Below are 19,651 nucleotides of genomic sequence, written 5' to 3'. Positions count from 1 at the left end.
AAAAGCTGTGTTGTCTGTTCACAAATGTAATTTCAACTGTAACCTCTCTTTCTTACAGGGCCGCTTCCTCCTCAGAACATCACTGTGGGCTTGATAACAGTCAGTCAGATGAGTGTCCACTGGATGCTGCCAGATGTGCAGCACGTTGCCGGAGGGACATTTGTTGTTCGCTATGAGGACATGTCCTCAGGACAGGATAGGTTAGTTGGAAAGAGCAACATCTCCTGCTCATCAGAGACTGCTGGGTTGCAGTCATGCAAGGCTGTGATTGGAGGGCTGGCGTCTCACAGGAAGTACATGGTTGAAGTTAACGCGGTCACGCAGCACGGGATCGAGAGCTGTGGACAGACGCCTGTGACTGGACAGACCGGTAAGCATGTAACACGCCCTCTTCTGTGGATCAGGAGAGTGAGCGGGTCATCCACTAACCAGAGGGTCGGTGGTTCGATCCCCGCTGAGTGAGACTGATATGTGATGGGAAAGAATGCAGCATATAGAAGTGCTGTATAAATGGGTGAATGGGACCTTTAGTGTAAAGCACTTGAGTGATATTAAAACTAGAAAATCTTGATATAAATACAACCCATTTAAATGATGACTCTTCTTTTCAAGAAATTCATGGCAGTTTGACAGCGAACCACAACGCCAGAACCCCGACTCTGGGCAAAACTATTTATATGATTCGTTTTTATCTCTTGAAAAAACTAGAAAGGTGTAGTTTGACATCTGAAGGGCTTTTTGCTTTTGAGTTGATTTTATTAATTTGGTTCATTTAGTGTAATCCAAAGTTTCTTTTTACAGAAGAAAACAATACACTCATACACATTCCATAAACAAAAAAGGATCAGAAAAAAGAAAAATCGTAATCTGTTAATCTGAAGAAATTTGATTTGTAACTGTCCAAAGTCAAATCATGCAAAGATGATTACCTTTGCAGATGCTCTTTGCACGTCAGTTGAAAACTTAACCGTCTCCTGTTGTGCTTCTCAGCGGTGAGGGCCCCTGGTGGCCTGGTGGTGTTGAGTTCCAGTGTAAATCTGACAGTCTGCTGGACCCGTCCACATGGCAACCCAGCGGATGCTTATTACATCACAGCCCACCCACTCAGTAGCCCCAGTGCTTCTTCACAGTGGATAAACCAATCCAGTCTTGGTGGAAACTGTGTTGATCTGGGCCCATTTACTCCAGGTCAGACCTATGAAGTAGGAATCATTGCGGTGATTGGAAAAGACAGGAGCCAGAGGACCAGCATCACTCACACCACAGGTCAGAGAAACAAGAATTCAGCCTTTGACAATATGAATGTGTTTTAACCTCTCTACTCATTTTGCCAACTCTGTCTCCCTCTGAATGTGCAGATCCGTTACCTGTTCCGGTCGCGGTGCCTCTGTCAGTCGGCTCAACCTCTGCACAGCTGTACATACAGCATCCACAGCTGGGTCTGATAGATGGGGTGAAAGTGTGTATGTGTCTGGGAGTTTGTGACACTGTGTGTGAGGGATCGTGTGGGTATTCCTGCGACTGGTACTCTCTCCCTGCTGGTGTTCACACTGTGACAATCAGAAACCTTAGTCCAGGAGCTGAGTACCAGCTGCGGGTTCTCAGCACCAGCCGGGAGCAGACGGGACCTCCGTACTACACCCGTCCCTTTAGAACCAGTGAGTTATCTCTGTTCATTCTATTATATTTCTAAATATTTGTCTTTCCTGTAGTCAGTACGTCAGACTGTCTCACTCTTGAGAACTTGATAACCCACTACTACCTTGACCAAGATGAACTAATACGATATAAGTGGTCAAATGTAACATGTCAAGGTCACTGTGACCTTCTGTTGTTGTCAAGCTGATAATGATCTGATTTGAATGTGTTGGTCAAAGGTCAAAGGTCATTGTATTGTCATAAATTGAACTAAGAAAGATTATGCTTATTATTACAAAACACAGTCAATACACTAAAGTATGGACAGACATGGGTGTAAAATGTTGTCAGAGGTTGGCTGACTTTTCTTCTGGGTTATTTGCCTAAATTAAAAATCAAATAAAATAATGAATTTCATTTTTATAGAGACTTTAGAACAAATGTATAAAGTCTGATATGTGGTTTCCTTGTTTTATGTCTTATTTATTTCCACGTTTGCTTTAATTCTAAACAACTTGTAAATTAATTGATATTATGATTTCTGTAATGATTCTGTGATTAATTAGGCATAATAACATTATGCCCATTTATTTATTTTGTTATATGCCCGACCATGGATATTGAGTGTTTTCAGTTTGCTAGAGGAATAATTACTTTGTGCATTGTGGTGATTGTAGGTCTGGTCCCCCCCAGCAGAGTGAGGGAGGGCCTGGTGACAGACTCGTCCATTGAGCTGCTTTGGGATCCCGCACGTGGACGAGCTCTCAGCTACGAGGTCGTCTGCCTGAACTGTGACCGTCCACACATGGTAAACAACTTTTTAAAATGCATTTTGAATCTAACACCCTGACTTTTCAGTGTTAAGAAGAGTTGGAAATTTGAATCTGATTTCTGAGATCCTGCTAAAGTCTGGATAGATAACTAATGGATTACATTTTTGTGGTGACCTGTTGTGGACATGTTTCTGTGTAACTTCTCCTCTATTTAATGCTGTTACTGTAAATAACTCATGATAAAGCTCCGATTGCTACAGGTACAGAAGGTGTCCAACCAGAGCACAGTGTTCTCCAGTCTAACTCCGGGCAGACTCTATCACTTTACAGTACGGACGGAGAAGGAGTCCTTCACTGACAGCTCCCCTGTAACCATCAACATCACAGCAGGTAAACGTGCACGCACACACAAACACACACACACACAAACACGCTGCTCAGGCATCTTTAAACAATTGTGTTTTCTGTATGTGCCTGTAGCTCCCAGCCCAGTGGAGATGTCTCTTGTCAATAAAACCACATCATCCATTTGCATCAGCTGGAGTCCGGGGGGGGGAGAGATGAGCGCACTCATCCTGTCAATCAAAAACACAACATCCCGTCAAGAGCGGATCATTTCTGATGTGGCGCTCAGGTCAGTCTCACTCATGTCAGCCAACATGCACATTTCTATAGTTTTGTCAGACTGGGAATTTATTCACTTGATCCAAACTTTCTTTCACGACAAAGACAACAAGGGACTTTGATAATTGAAAATAACTGACTTGTTCTGTGTGTGTTCATAGATTATACAGCTTTACAGGCCTTGCTCCTGGAAGCCAATACACAATTGACGTGATTTGTACCAGCAGGGAAAGGAAAAGTAAACCGGCTTCTATAAACATCAATACTTGTAAGTTTAAGAGTTCAAGACACAGAATGCTTTGGGTGTGTATGTGTCAACATTTGCATGGTTTTGGATTATAAAATGAATGTAGAAGGACATAAATAGTGAGAGCAGAGCAGAAATGTATCACATAATTAAGATAATAGATTAAGAATGTATTATTCATTATGAAAACACACAAGCACTCACAAAAGTGCAGGTAAACAATGGGAGACAGGATCTGATTATTGATATTATTATCTGTATTTAGTTTGAGGATTTGACTATCTGTATTTTGGTTTAACTTCATGTCTCTGACAACATGTGTCAGAATACGATGTGAGGAATAAGAAAGAAAAACTAGAGAAGCACTCAGTAGAGTTTATTACTTCCCCACGGCACAACCATACCCTTAAATCCAATCTGCACCAAATTGCACAAACACTTATCAGTTCTCTAAATGTGCCAGATTTTATTCCATCAGGATCCATGAATTATTCCCCCAAAAATGAGTGAAATGTAATAAAACGAGTTATAAATAAGTGATGAATAGATTCGCCCCCTGATATGGATCCACACCAAAAGTTTGACTCAAATAAGAACATATTAAAGTTTGACCCATACCACATCCTTCCAACTAGTTCTGTGGGCATTTGTCCTTAGTGGAGGTAATTATAACAAAACTCTTGAAGCATAGCCCAGCCAAAGAGTCTATCAGGCATAGTTATACTTTTATATATTAAAACAAGAAATTGTTTTAATCTCAGGACTCGTTTAGTGCCAGTATCAACCCACGCTCTTTATAAAAAATTATGCATAAATCTGAATAGAAGGAGTCTGTATAAAATGTCACGTCCTTGTCTCAAGTCCCTGAGGTGCCGCAGGAAGTGGCTCTGTCAGCGCACATAGCGACATCAGCGTTTGTCACCTGGAGACCACCGCCTGGTCAGGTGGAGGAGTACAAGGTAAGACTGTGCAGAGGTAGAGACAAGCATCACTGAGGTTTACACCCTATCAACTGTTAGACAAGTGTGTGTGTGTAATAATGTGCGTCTTAGTCGTTAACCTTAAGACATCCATTACTCAAAATGTTGAAGTCTTTCAAGGACGATTAAGGCCACTTGCCTCAGGTTCCGCACTCACCTGTTGGTTACTTGGCAACCGGGGTTGGACTCGGTGCACACCAGATTGAGTTACAGCTTCTTTAAAGATGTATGGCCTTCGTAGAGCCATGGCCAGGAGGAATGACAGAGCACATCCCTGCTTATCCACACGATACAAACACTCACTAACAGAAATAAGTTTGACACTTGTAGACTCACAGGGTTGCTCAAGAAAAAACATGTTATTGCCGTCAGTAGCTGAAAAATGTGAATTGATTTTTCTTTTTCTCAGCTTGGCTTTGGCCTGCTGTCCACGGAGAAGACATCATGGATTGATGTGCTTCTCCCGGGCACCAGTTATGAGATCAGGGGGTTGGTCCCAGGGTCAGACTACGGTGTGAACATTCAGAGTGTGTTGGGCTCCGACACCAGTCAGACGGTCCACAGAGAGTTCAGCACACGTGAGAGATGCACAAACACACGTCATTTCAACTCTGATCTGTAAGAATTAAAACAAACTGTTTCAGTGGGAGGATAATGCTCTCATAAGACATATGAGACAATTATTAAATTGCCGTCTAAATTATGAAAACTGCAGTTGTAAAAATTGCCAAGTCATTGTTTTCCAGGCCCTGCAGGGCTGTGCAGCCTCTCTCTGGGCAACGTGAACTCTTCCTCCGTCTCAGTGAGCTGGGACAGTGCGATCGGGCAGTTCGACTTTCACAGAGTCACGGTGGCCGGCACCTCGGACACACGCACGCTCACCCTGCCCAAGGAGCAGCAGGTTGCCGTGGTTACGGGGCTGCTGGATGGCTGCAGCTACAACGTGAGCGCTGAGAGAGTGAGAGGAGTGACAGCGGGGAGCCCCGCCCACCTGACCGTAACCACAGGTAGACAATAATCAATAATTCCCTGATTATTATTATTATTATTATTATTAATAATTATTATCATCACACATCCTGACAACAGAGACTCTCTCTGCCGCTCTGACTCTTTCTCTCCCTCTCCCGTGCTTCATAAGTCCCGGCCCGTGTTCGAGGAGTGCGTGTTTTCAACGTGTCTGCCCGAGCGTTCTCTCTGCGCTGGGAGCCGGCGGTGGGATGTGTGGATCATTACCAAGTGAGCCTGCATCCTAACCAGGGAACAGTCACAGTGCACCCTGGACATGATGGATACATTCAGGTATTTTTACACAACACACTAACAAGGGCCTTTCTCAACCCAGTGGATAACATGATACAACAGTTCCAGCTGAATAACACCAATGCAGCGTTGTCAGGAGCAGTTAAAGGGGGGCGGCTGTGGCTCAGGGGGTAGAGTGGGTGGTCCACAAACCAGACGATGCCACATTCCAGGTGCTGAAGTTTCCTTGGGCAAGATACTGAAACCTCAAATTGCCCCTGATGGTTGTGCTGGTAGCGTTTAAGTTATGTAGTGAAAGTGCTGCAAAAACTGTACAGTAATGGGTGTTGAGTGGTTTCATATACACAAAAATTCATACATTATCTCTTCTCCCATTCAACCAAGTACCGCCCAATACTGGCTTCCCGGCTGCCAGGTGTCAGATACCCACTAAAATGTAACCGTACACACACACACACACACACACACACACACACACACACACACACACACACACACACACACACACACACACACACACACACACACACACACACACACACAGCACACAGCACACAGAACACATAGTTGAGTAATAGATCTCATTATTTATTAAGTTGGTTTCATGAGCTCAACCCTGAATCATTCATTTGCTTAAGCAGCTCTCTCCAGAGAGTGAGGGAGACCAGAGGAAGAGCGATAGCTTTGTGCTATTGAAAATAACCCGCTGCCCTTTCCTGCCAATAACCACTAACCAGCTTTTTGGAATACTTCAAGATCAATTACTATCCAAATGCCTGGACAACTAACCCGGTGACCTTTTTGTATTCATGCCACTAACCAGCCTCTAGAGCCGGGAGTCGCGTCTGCTCGGCTCGGTGGATTCACCTGTAGGTCGCTGCTAACTTTCCTGCACTAACACTGGATGCAGCTCTCCCGGCGAGGCCTCTAACCTGCTGTGACTAAACTAAGGCTAACTCCTGCTGCCCAGCATGACCTTACTCTCACTTATCCTGCTGCTCACACTCTGCCTGGGAAAGGTGCACTCGCAGGTAAGAATTTAACACCCAATGCCTGACATTGTATGTGCACACAGATCTTAACAAACGGATATAAGAGAAGAGAAGAGAAAATTATCCCTTATTATTCCAACTATGGGGAAATCTTCTGTCTTGCAGTAGCAATGAGATACAATACAAACACAAGGAAATCTAAAAAATACATTTAATATGTACAAAGTAAACAGAATATAGAGTGTAGCAGGATTGCACATCTATGATATTGGAATTGCACAGATAGAACACACAAAAGGTAAATACAAACATGAAATAAATATGCATGAATTCACATATACAATATAAACCACAGACAGTTTGTGGCACATTAAAATCGAACACCCAATAGAGAGCATACCTCCACAAAGACCCAACAGTCCCTAATGAAACCACATTTAAATTCATTAGATCCAGATTTTTATGTTAATCTGCACCAAATTGCACACCCTCAGAAATATCAGTCCCCTAAATATGCCTGTTTTTTTTTTTTTTGCATTAAGATCCATGAATCTTTCTTTGAGAAATAAACATAAATGTCCCGAAACACAATCTCACAATGTTAAAGGAAGTGAAAAAAAGGCTGGATCCGCCATCACCATATCCTTCCACCAAGTTTCATGGAAATCTGTCCAGTAGTTTTAATTTTGCGTTATCCAGTTTACTAACAGACAAACAAACACAACCTCCCTTGTGGAGGTAAAAATGCTTGGTCATACTTGTGGGTGTTAACTTAAGGTGTTCCTGTGTCAGCTAACAGGCTGGTGTCATAATTGCTAAATGCAACAAACACAAAAGCTAAAAGACTGCAACACACAGACAACTCAGTTCATGTGTGTCACACACTTAAACAAACATACAAAGACAATTATAAACAAAGATATTAAGCCCCCCACCCTCATCCAACATTAACAGAAAGCTCTTCATTACACTGCCTCATAAAGTAAAACAACACAGGGTTGACTGACTTTGTGTGTTTATATTGTATTGTTTATTGTTGTCGTTTTTCGCAGGCTGATGTGGTCGATGTCAGTCCAGGGAAACAGTTCTCTGTGACGGTCTCAGCGTCCTCGTCCTCCAACATCAGCCCCGGGATCAGCCGCATGATCAGCACCAATGCCAGCGGTGAGACGTGCACACACACACCGGCACACATGATTCTTATTTTTGTTTTGGGGTGTTTAAGTGGCATCAGGTTCTCTTCTGCCCTCTACTGTTAGATTCAGGTCCTGTACGCCACCGTACAGGACTGATGTAGAGGGACGAGTACAGTAGGTGTGTGTGTGTGTCTGTGTGAGTGCATGTATGTGTGCATGTGGGTGTGTGTGTGACTATCCTACCTTCCATGTTTAATTCCTTTTAGGTAACTTAAGCCCGAGCCTTTGAACCGCAGGATGAATGGGTCGGTAGTGAATGTCAGTGAAATGCCACTGCTGTGTGAGGCCTTATTCATCAGAGATCGGCCCATAACACACTCATGCAGACTCACACAGACCGACAAACACACACACAGCCCACTTTACACAACAGCACTATTCTTCAAATCACTGCTGCTATGTCCTGTTGGGCTTCGATATGCAGATGCAGTTGTTGCATCTAAAGATACATTTCTGCTTATTTAAGCTATTTTACACAGCTTGACTCTGACACGCTTATATTAAAAATGATTTTTTGAATACCTGGGTTTAAGTCACTGATTCGCCTCTCCTCTCCTTCTCTCCTCCTCTCCTCTCTTGTCCTCTCTTGTCCTCTCCTATCCTCCTCTCCTCTCTTGTCCTCTCCTCTCCTCTCTTGTTCTCTCTTCTCTTCCTCTCCTCTCTTGTCCTCTCTTGTCCTCTCCTCTCTTGTCCTCTCCTCTATTGTTCTCTCCTCTCCTCCTCTCCTCTCTTGTCCTTCTTGTCCTCTCCTCTCCTCTCTTTTCCTCCCCTCACCTCTACACTTGCAGTTCCTGGTCCCCCTTTGGGCCTTGAAGGAGAGGCTACCGGGTCTAACGGTATTCTCCTCTCCTGGACCATGCCATCTGATTCCAACAATATCGATGAATATGTCATAAGGTATTTTTTTCTTTTCATTTGATTCATGGACCATATAAACAATAAAAAAATGTTTACAGGACATAGAGTGGAAGCTAAATCGCTTCTGTAAATTTCACACAAAAGTACAGCGCACATGAGGACTGATAGAATTCATAAATTATAGATACACAAGAAAAAATTAAGTAGCAGGCAGTTTTCTATTGTTTGGATTCAGGATCAATTTTCATTGAGGGTTGTTAAATTCAACATATTAAGGAGCATTAATTTCATAGTCTTAAAATAACATAAACAAAATAAATGTCATGAATTTGGTGAAAAGTTGTGTAAACTCTATGGTCCTGTTTGAAAGTACATAAATGTTTCTGTCAATCAACAATACACAAGATTCCTAAAAGAACAATAATCTGCCAAATATGCTAAATAAATATTACCTATAACTGTCAGATTAATGTAGTGTAAAGCAGTTCAGTGAACCTTTGGTAGAAAAAGGTGGAGTAGGGGGATAAAGTTGCATAAAATGGAAAAATGGACTCCGTCACCCTGATCTTAGAGTTGGGAAATGATGATCTTACTTTGTTTTTCTCAAAGGTACAAGGAAATGTGTCCCTATCCTGATCCCACCTTCACACAGGTGATCCAGAACCTGGAAATACCAGAGACGCTGATCACTGACTTCACCTCAGGTTCTACATACCACATTCAGGTGAATTTCATCCCCCCCATTTATTTTCTTTGTAATAGAAACTTTCGTACGCAATCTTTCCAGGGTTCTGATACGTGGTGGTGCTGATCTGCCAGAATATTAAATATTAAATTATTTGTGAACCCTAAGCTAAAGTATAACTTAACAAGATGCTTCACACTCCTCATTTTAACTAAGGCAAAAAAAAAACACCACAAACCCACTTTGTCTCTGCTTGAACGTAAAATTGCCAAATAATTGCCTAAAATTATGACTTTTTTTCTTGTAATTTTTCGACATTATTCTCAGAATCTCTGATTTCTTTCCCCACTTTAAGTGGACCCAACATGCTGTCATACTTAAATAGTACAATAAACAACTAGAAGGGCACATGGACATTTCATACATCCATTCAGGCTAACACCATCTCATCATGTTACAGAAATTAAAAAAAAAAAAAAAAATTCCTAAGCCGCTCATTTACTCCAATCCATTCAATGAGTTCCCCCTCCCCCTCCAGGATTTAGTGGAAATGGGTTCAGTAGTTCTTGAGCAACTCTGCTGACAGTGATTAAAACATAACCTCCTTGGTGGAGCTAATTAGAACATGTTATCCTACAGGGAAAATATTCATATTACATACATACATATTTCATACACACTTTTCATGGATATTAGAATTGGACATGAGTGTCTGTATATTTAAGGGGTTAAATACACCCTTTTAGAAGCCACAGCTTTGTTTCTAATAACAAGCATGCATCAGCATGTGACTCGCCCATGATCCCCCAGCAGCAGGCCATTCTCTTGATCTGGCTGAATAGCAGTAATTGATCCCAATTGCATTATTAATCAGGTAAACAGATCTATGGATCAGCCGCAGCTCTTTCCACTGCCTGTTGTCAGCGAGCTTGAATGTGATCATGCTTATTACTTTTCAGAATTCATTAACCCACAAAGGCCTTCATACAAATGGACTGACACAGCTATAATACCTTCACATACTGTATTTGTGTGTGTGTGTGTGTGTGTGTGTGTGTGTGTGTGTGTGTGTGTGTGTGTGTGTGTGTGTGTGTGTGTGTGTGTGTGTGTGTGTGTGTGTGTGTGTGTGTGTGTGTGTGTGTGTGTGTGTGTGTGGGTGTGTGTGTGTGTATCACATTTCTAAAGCTCACCTGTGAGTGTGTTGGTCTATTAAACCCTGCAGAGAGCTGAACTCATGAGCATCTTCAGCCTACTTCCTCTCTACCACAACCAGAAAAAGGTTTTTCTTATGCCAATGTGCTGGGGCTAGACAGAATGTTTTCAAATTTGGTGCAAACGTTCACCTCGACTGACAGATTGAACTGAGCTGACTGAAACTGCACTGGTTGGCAGAAGAATAAAGGCTGGTAATTCTAGTCTCTGCAGCCAGAAAACACATACTGACACATACACTGCAACAAATATTAACATTAATCAGTGTATATGATTCTGCCAAACAAGTGATTTTAATCTACTTGTTTTCGAGAGCACTCCACAATCAGGAGAAATAAATTCCTTCAAACCTCTTAACATCACTTTTAGTGATTTTCAGAGGAAGGACAAAATATTACACTTGTACATTCTAATATTACAATAACCCTCAGAGAACAATTATATGTGAAGCAGGAGATGCACAATCCAGAGAGGCATTTATTAAACTCTATGGTAATGTTTATGCTCTGCTGTCTGTAGTTATTATATTGCTTTTTATTCTATAACAAATTGTACCCAATGCTTTGCTCCCTATGATATACATGCTCCTCTATAATCTGACATTTTCTTCAATTAGTTGCACAATATAATCCTCGGTGGTGAAGCTAAAAAAGCAGTTTTTCTTCTTTCTCGATAAGATTACTTTTTCATTAAGTATCCAGTATTTAATTTTTAATCATTGTGTCTCAACATTTTAAATAAATTGATGAATTTACAGTCACGTTACAGTCCATCAGTTCCCAATTAGCTTAATGAAGGAACAAATTGCCTTTTTTTATTTTCACTTCATTGTAAAAACATTTTTTATTCACTTTCATTTATTCTGTTTGAATAACTGAAAATTCAGAGGCTTATTAACCACCTGTTTATACTGTGAGCATACCAGTTGTTACCAGTGCCTTACATTAGCACTTAATCATGTTTGTGAATGAATCGTAATATTCTCTCTCTCTCTCTCTCTCTCTCTCTCTCTCTCTCTCTCTCTCTCTCTCTCTCTCTCTCTCTCTCTCTCTCTCTCTCTCTCTCTTTCTCTCTCTCTCCGTCTGTCTCTGCCTATATCTGTCTTTCTCAATCTCTCCCTCTCTCTCTCTCTCTCTCCCTCTCCCTCTCTGTAGGTAGCAGCCATATCTCCAGCTGGAATTGGAGCACTGAGCAAATCTATCTACATAAAGACTGCTGAGTCACGTGGGTATCCATGCACGTGCACACACTTGTACAAAATTGTCTCAAAATCAAAAATAAGGGTGTTGTAAAATGCTGTATAAGTGTGTGTATGTTGATCGGTGTGTGTGTGTGTGTGTGTGTGTCCTGCAGCCCCTGGCCTGGTCACCAACCTCACAGCATATGCCCAGAACCATACCTCCGTCATGGTTACCTGGTACCTGCCGCACCGCATCAACGGCCTCATTAACAAGTTTGCAGTCAAGGCAAAGTACGCTCGCACGGGGCAGACGGTCCGCACGCTGGAGGTCAACGCAGAGGACATCATGACTGTAGCGCTACCTCACTGCAATGTACAGCACTGCATTATCCTGTCAGCTCTGTCTGCCGTCCCCTCTGTACCGTCACTGTGAAATGTTCTGTCTCTGTTCTGCGTCTCTGTCAGGAATATAAATGCCTCACATCTCATCCTGTGTGTGTCCCCTGTGTATAGGATGCAGCTGATATTCTGTCTCGTGCAACTCCGAGTCCCCTGGAGATAACGGCCTCCTCTCCACCTATCACCCTCTCCGCCGTGCCCCCGGCGGCCTCCTGGAGCATGCCCATATCAGTGGGAGTTGATCAGCTGCGTCCTTACACTGCCTATCTCTTCGAAGTGTCTGCCTTCACGTCTGATGGAGAGGGACAGATAGCCTCCACCATGGTCCGCATGCCAGAGTCAGGTGTGGGAGATAAAAAGCTCACGAGGATGCAGGTCTGTGCTTTATTTGGATTATTCTGTTCTTATGCGTGTATATCCATGTGATTGTTAACGGCAGCTCCGGAAGACGCTCCGCAAAACTTCGCTGTCCTGAACATGACGTCAAGATCAATCTCTGTGTCCTGGAGTCCCCCCAAAATTACCACAGGGAAGTTCAGCTACATGCTCTACCTGTATGGACCCACAGGTTGTTAATTATTCTCTCAGATAAACACTTTGTAGACATGTACACAAAACAGGCATTAAAATCCGTATTCTTATTTTCTATCTCCTCTTCATGTCAGGATTTCTGTATGAGAACAGCACCGGGGACATGCGGTTTGCTTTTAGTGGTTTGATCCCATACAAAAGGTACATGGTGGCGGTCCGAGCCAAAGCAGCTGGTGAAGTGGGTCCAGCAGCGCAAGAAGAAGTAGTCACACCTGCTGAAGGTGAGAACACCCATACGATAATGTAATAACACTTAAATAACTTTAAACCCACTTTACATCACTTGCTTAGTTCTTCTTAATTTGACAAGATGAGAAGGAGTGTTTGGGATTGCACACAGATACAGAGACGTCCAGGATAACTCAGTCATGTCCGGTGATGAGCACTGAGGTGTGTTTTCTGTCCCTGTGTCTGTCTGCCTCTGTCTGAGTAGCACCCAGTGCAGTGCAGAGCCTGGAGGCAGTCGCTGAGGATTCAGTTTCAGTCCGTGTGAGTTGGAAAATTCCTGCTCAACCTAACGGCCCCATCACCCAGTACAGACTGCAGGTCCTGGTGGACGACATTCTGCTGCAGGACATCACCCTCACTGCAGAGGCGGTACGTCCCATGTTACAGCCATGATGGTCCCATGACAGCTCACCATTGTTTCATTCTTTTTTGCTAAATAGAAATCCTTTTCCTATCCATTTGACTTTTCAAGTCAATATATGATATTATTATTATATTATTTTAATCAAAACAAAACACAACTGCAACAACACAAATTATCTTAGAATGTTACACAACAGCACTTTCTCAGCAGTAGAGAAGTACATTTGTTGTATCAGTGTCATTATAAATCATTGTGAAGCACTTTGTAACCTTGTTTAGAGAATTGCTATAAAAATAAAGTTATTATTATTTATAATGCATGAATTGCTTTCAATTCAATTCCTGTACGTACTCCTGTACAAGCAACTGTCAGCATCTATTGATTCAAGTCGATATTATTATTATCATATCTATGTTTTTTTCCTACAGAATGGAACCGATTTGTACGAAGGGGAGACACTTTCTCCTGATGTCCATAACAACTCACGTCGACGTAAGAGAGATGCTAAGCTCGGTCTCATCACGTCTCCGGCGACTTTCACAGCCAGTGTCGCTGAGCGCACGCTGCGCACTGACATGACTTCCTCCACCGTCCATCACTCTGGACTCAGCAGCCCGGCTGACATCACAAGCACTGATATTCAACCTACAGCTGATCCTATGGAGAAGCCCAGCACCAATGTCACATCTGCTTCAAACTCTAACAGCACTAATGTCCAGTCTCCTGACTCTTCAGTCCCTGGAACCACTGCTTTTTTTCCTACCTCCTCACTTCCTGCTACGCTCCCACCTTGGCTGACAAAGCAATCACAATCTGGCGATATGACTTCAGACTCCTCCCCTATGTCCGTGACCCCAAACCCACTGCGCTTGTCCACACGTGGTGCATCAAACACGGGACACTTCTCAACACGCAGTGCAGCAACTTCTGGTGTTACGGGATCTTCTGGTACTACAGGTGGGAGAGCATGAACTCTGAGCACTGCTTTTTTTAAATTCCTGCAGCCCTTGATACACATAGGCTTTTTTTTGTATCTATATTCAACAGTCTTTCGGTTTGAGAGCAGGGGTTTCACATTCAAATTTTGTAATGTTCTCTCTCAGAATCCTCAAATACACCCTGCTCGAGCTTGGATTTCTTGTGCATCAGCCTCAGCTTGTTGCACAAAAAGAAATCCAAGAGCAGAGAAGTCAGAGGAGTGTTATTCCCCCATTTACAGAAGCAGCGCGAGGAGAAGAGCTTAAGCGCAGGAAATCTGTCCAAGCAACAAAACATCTGAGTGCAAGTACACAGTTTGAGCACAAGCAGGGAAAATCGTAGCACAGCAAGGGCTATTACAGTGCAAGCGGAAGGATTTGAGTGAGTGTATTAAAAAATCTGAACATGAAATCAGTTAGTCCTGCTCTCAAAAGTTCACATTCTTGAATACAGATAGGGGAAAGAACATGCATCCAAGGATGTATTCCAGTGCTTTTGAAACCTGTGTGCACATGTGGTCGTGCTTATCCATCTGTGTCCGCATGCCTGCCGCAGGTGTTACAGTGAGAGAGGAGGTGATGGACGTCTTGTCTGAGGATTTGTCGTACCTGGTGTTGGATCTGAATCCCTTCACTGAGTACACGTTCAGGGTCACTGCTTCCACCACTGTGGGGGAGGGCCCTTCCACGAACATCTCTGAAAAGACCAGGGAGCAGGGTGGGTGGTCACATATGTCGGATACACCTACAACACCTTCAGTCTGCCTATTAATACCTTGCACTGTGTGTTCCTTTTAGTCCCGAGCTCCGTTCTTGAAGTGTCTTATCAAAACATTAGCTCCACCTCCATACAAGTGAGCTGGGTCCCGCCGATCAACCCTAATGGACGGATCACACACTACACCATCTACGGCCTGCAACTGTACAGCCAACAGGCGCTGATGTGGAGTAGTAACACCACCAGCATATTGATAACAGGTGGGGTACTCATCTGTTTTTCATCGAAAACCTCCTAACCCGGGTCTGTAGCTCATTTTATTTCCTCTCTGGCTTAATGTCTAGATCTGGAGAAGTATACTGGTTATACGCTGCGTGTGGCTGCATCCACAGCTGTGGGAGAGAGCTCTCTGACGGAGGAAGATGACATCTTTGTTTACACCTTAGAGGACGGTATGTGCTAAACCATAGACTATATATAAGTATGGATGACGCGTGCCCACTTCCTCCCATTATTCAGAAATAAAGCCAATGCATCACGAATGCTAATGTCTTGTGCTGAAAACGTAAGTTGAAGCCAAAGTCTGGGTCGTAGCTATTGTTGGGATGAAGCAGTTGTGAGTTCCCTCCGATACACACGCTCACACAATCACAAGTCGGTCTCAGCTGTCAATCATGATGTTTCACCATGTTTTTATAGCATTAAATAACTAATTAAAACCAAACTTACTGGAAAAATAGCAGTTGAACATACACAAGTCTGATAAAAAACTACCGGAAGTGACAGGAACCATCATTGAGAATTTTTTTTACTTTTGGTCCGTGTCCAATTCGCTAACATTGAGGAGGCTGGATTCATGACCACTACTGCAGCCAGCCACAAGGGGGCGATCAAGACATTTTGACTTTACTTTTGGGGAGCTGTCATTTTGTCCATCTTTATAAACAGTCTATGTGCCGAACACGAACATACACAAAACTGATGAGTTATATGATTTGTTTGATTTGACTGTATCTCAGTTCACCTCACGTTCCATTGAATGAAAGAGCATCCTGGGATTTTTCCTTCACCCTCAGAGCCTGACTCCCCCCCTGTGAACCTCACTGTGGTGGACACCAGCCCCTCCACCGTCACACTGGCCTGGTCTCCACCTAAGAGAGCCAACGGGCTGATCCAACGTTACGAGGTCCTGTACGAGAACGAGTCCTACTCTGCTCTGATGAACACCTCCTCAAACAGAGTGACTCTGACCAGCCTGAAGCCGTTCTCATTCTACAACGTGTCTGTGAGGGCGTACACAAGCTACGGCAATGGCAACCAGACGTCAGACACTTTACACCTCCTGTCTGGAGAGGATGGTGCGTAGAACAAATACACCAGTGGAAGTTTTCCGAAATATCAGATATTCGGATTTGAGTTAACGTGCATCTCCATGTTCTCTCTCCAGTCCCGGGCAGTCCTCCGTTCGGCCTCTCCTACGAGTCAGTCAGCCCGAGCGAGGTGAATGTGACCTGGCAGCCGCCTCTGCTTCCCAACGGCCTCATCACCCACTACAGCCTGCAGCTTTGGAATTCCACTCACTACCTGAACCTCACCTCCCCGACCAGCCACATCCACATCACGCACCTGCGGAAGTACGCGCAATACCTCCTCGTGGTGCAGGCGCACACAGGTGTCGGGCCGGGGAACCACAGCAGTGAGCCGCTCAACGTCACCACACTGGAGGATGGTGAGAGGGATGGGGGGGGGGCAGGGTTTGTTTGCACTTCCAGCGAGCCGCACGGTTACATGACTGGCTGACGGGTTCAAAGGGCATGTGATTAAATCTGACTCATCTTCTCCTTCTCCGTTACATCCCTCTGCTTCTGCTCACGCTAATGTCATTACCTCACAGGTATTCGAGGCTGGCGTTTTCCATCCGGAACGAGAGGAGTCATTCAAACTAACCAGTTTCCATTTCAGGGCATTATTTGGTTTCTCTCCGGCACGTCCCTGGACGCCTCTCTCCACTTTCTGATTTGCCCGGTGCAAATATCTCTTTAAATAATTACTCCTCTATTCACTTTCTGCTTTGATGGGCCCACCCTCCTGCTTTTTATCTTAACTGGAAAGTCATTCTCCTGCATCTCAGCTCCAGACACACCTCCTCAGTTCCTCCTTGCCAGAAAGCTGTCAGACTACGAGGTGGAGTTGTCATGGCAACCACCACTTGAAGCAAATTCAGATATACTCTACTACGTTGTCAAAGTTTGGTGAGTCTGTAAATCTACACAACAATCCCTGTAAAGGAAAATTAGTTCATGGGGAGAAAAAGGAAATGGGTGTTCTCTCGGTCAGGAATGAAACGAGTGAGCTGTGGCAGAACGTGACAGACACGTCAGTGGTTATTAACGTGGACTCAGAGAGTCGCTACAATGCGTCTGTCTCCAGCTGGACCAGACTGGGAGATGGAGGCGTGTTGATCTTCATCAGCTTCACCACCACAGATGCAGGTGCGGGATAAAACCAAAAATGTGTATTTTTTATCGCTTAAACTTAAAAAATATTTATTTACCTTGCGTTTTATACTCACCCAAAACTTCTCTGTGTGGCTTTCAGAGCCGTTTGACCCTCCACAGAATGTGACTGTTACAAATGTGACGGCCTCCTCCATCACCTTCCTGTGGAACCCACCCACCGAACCAAATGGAATCATTGTACACTTCACTATTTACTACTCTGATAACAGCACTGTGACGGCGCAGGTAAGACACATATACTGCATGAAGACTGTACAAGGTAACAAAATAAAGCTGTGCTGCTTAATACTTGTGCATATAATATGTGTTTATTGGGGTATTGAGGGTTGCTAGTATTGTCGTACCTACAGATAATTGTTACTCGGCTCTACAAAACATTTTGGGGACTTTAAGCTCATTGTTTTGATTTTATAGCATTTTTTATATTTAGACTTATTCACTATAACGTGACAGGTTGAGTAATATGATTTCTCTTAACTTATGCCTTATCTGCACAACTGCAGATATTTGATGAACGGATATTTTCCCCTCTCCACACCTCTGTTTTACAAAATATCTCCATCCAGGCGAGAATAAAGTAAAGTCTACATCAAATATCCATTACATACCAGATCAGTAGGATTAATACCTTGTCTACCTGTTTACATCACCATTGTTCATGCATAGTTTTTGAAATCAGTACTTTGTCAGGTGTTTGTTAAAGGAATGTGGACAAGAAGCCTTACAGGAGAGGAAAAAGTTTACTTTGCAAAATATCCTCATTAGTGTGGAAAGGGTGTTAGTCAAACTTCTTTAATACTAGCTGCTGCCAGTGCGTTGGCCCAACCACATCATTACACTTTTCTGTTTCACTGCTCTCATTAACCTTGTTTCCAGCCGACATCTGTTGAACCCTCATTAGTCAAGTGGACACAAATGTGGCTCCAAATGAGTTACAGTGCTGCTGTTCCTAACAGGTTCATATGTTATTGTTCTATTCATAGCTGAGTGTAGACACATAATAAATGCAGATGCTAATGCTGGACCAATACTTTGTTGAGTTACATTTGTCACTCATCTGTACATGCAGAACAAATTCCATTCATGTTCAATGTCCATCTCAGTGTATCCAGTTACCCCTCAATCCATCCATCCATCCATCCATCCATCCATCCATTCATCCATTATCTACACGGCTTTTGAGGATTAAAGGGATTGGGCTGGAGTTAATCCCAGTTTGCAATGGGTGAGAAGAGGGATACACCCTGAACAGGTCGCCAGAGCAACACAGGGCCAACAACTACAGACAAACAACCATTTAAGCTCACATACTCACAAGTCTCCAATCATAACCTTACCTCAATCTTCATGTCTTCCGAATGTGAGAAGAAGACGGAGAAAGCCCACACGGACATGGGAGAACATGAAACACATATGGGCTGATCCAGGATTCGAACAGAGAACCTGTGTTAACCACTGCACCACAATGGAAGTAAACCTGAGCCCCTTTTCTTTTCTCCACAGAGGGTTCCCATGTCAGACCTATCAGCCTCTCCTGACTCCCCCCTCTCCTTCACTCTGACTGGGCTGACCGGGGGCACCAATTACACCATGTGGATGACCTCCAGCACCCTGCAGGGGGACGGCGGTGTCCAGAGCGAGACACTGACACTGCTCCTGCCAGAGGACGGTCAGTCAGACACTCACAGGCTCACACAGACACACACAGAAGCATCCAGAGACCAAAATAAATTAGTTTTTGTGTAGCAGACATACACATAAAATGCAGCTAAACGATTCAGAGTCAGAGTATCACTGTGAGGTTCCGTCTGCACACTTTTTCCATGACGCTTCAACTTCAAAAATCACATAAAAACTCTGCATTTGAAGACGTAACTTTCAACTTGCCAGTTAAAGGAGATAGCTGTCAGTCTCGCAAACTGGCTCTATTTTTGTCCGCCTGTGACACTGTGCGTCGGAGACAGCCAGTTTGTATTTCCTTTTACTGAGCATGACGAAGGTCGTGAGGGACGAGAACCATAGCGAGAGACAGAAAGAGCGGAAGCGTTTACGACTTAATGACAGAGAAACAGAAAGCCTGAGGTTCTAAAAAAGAAATTCATGCTGTGCTTGTGCTGTAATTGCACTGTTGCCACGGAAATTAAATGAGCATATGCCGATATACATAATATCTAGTCATACTTTGATTTCCTCAGTGAAAAGGTCTT

At 43.5% G+C, this 19,651-nt stretch overlaps 1 protein-coding gene across 1 annotated transcript in view; it reads left to right on the top strand.

Annotated features, from left to right (window-relative positions):
- The window catches only part of ptprq (protein tyrosine phosphatase receptor type Q), a 38,918-nt gene that overhangs the window by 3,189 nt on the left and 16,078 nt on the right, over positions 1–19,651 (top strand). The window contains exons 8-38 of the mRNA XM_061077076.1: positions 59–370; positions 991–1,266; positions 1,359–1,658; positions 2,316–2,446; positions 2,672–2,801; positions 2,892–3,045; positions 3,197–3,303; positions 4,144–4,241; positions 4,672–4,840; positions 5,009–5,269; positions 5,404–5,564; positions 7,570–7,681; positions 8,502–8,610; positions 9,181–9,295; positions 11,623–11,692; positions 11,822–12,021; positions 12,162–12,390; positions 12,487–12,615; positions 12,713–12,859; positions 13,072–13,235; positions 13,659–13,722; positions 14,062–14,178; positions 14,773–14,925; positions 15,006–15,185; positions 15,270–15,377; positions 16,002–16,283; positions 16,373–16,654; positions 17,057–17,177; positions 17,263–17,417; positions 17,524–17,669; positions 18,948–19,113. Coding sequence (XP_060933059.1) covers positions 59–370; positions 991–1,266; positions 1,359–1,658; positions 2,316–2,446; positions 2,672–2,801; positions 2,892–3,045; positions 3,197–3,303; positions 4,144–4,241; positions 4,672–4,840; positions 5,009–5,269; positions 5,404–5,564; positions 7,570–7,681; positions 8,502–8,610; positions 9,181–9,295; positions 11,623–11,692; positions 11,822–12,021; positions 12,162–12,390; positions 12,487–12,615; positions 12,713–12,859; positions 13,072–13,235; positions 13,659–13,722; positions 14,062–14,178; positions 14,773–14,925; positions 15,006–15,185; positions 15,270–15,377; positions 16,002–16,283; positions 16,373–16,654; positions 17,057–17,177; positions 17,263–17,417; positions 17,524–17,669; positions 18,948–19,113 — 5,148 coding nt within the window. The remainder of the gene's footprint in view (positions 1–58; positions 371–990; positions 1,267–1,358; positions 1,659–2,315; positions 2,447–2,671; positions 2,802–2,891; positions 3,046–3,196; positions 3,304–4,143; positions 4,242–4,671; positions 4,841–5,008; positions 5,270–5,403; positions 5,565–7,569; positions 7,682–8,501; positions 8,611–9,180; positions 9,296–11,622; positions 11,693–11,821; positions 12,022–12,161; positions 12,391–12,486; positions 12,616–12,712; positions 12,860–13,071; positions 13,236–13,658; positions 13,723–14,061; positions 14,179–14,772; positions 14,926–15,005; positions 15,186–15,269; positions 15,378–16,001; positions 16,284–16,372; positions 16,655–17,056; positions 17,178–17,262; positions 17,418–17,523; positions 17,670–18,947; positions 19,114–19,651) is intronic.

Source organism: Limanda limanda, chromosome 8 (assembly GCF_963576545.1).
Source record: "Limanda limanda chromosome 8, fLimLim1.1, whole genome shotgun sequence".
Lineage (NCBI taxonomy): Eukaryota > Metazoa > Chordata > Actinopteri > Pleuronectiformes > Pleuronectidae > Limanda > Limanda limanda.
The sequence above is the reverse complement of the archived record's forward strand: the minus strand, read 5'-3'. Positions and strand labels throughout refer to the sequence as shown.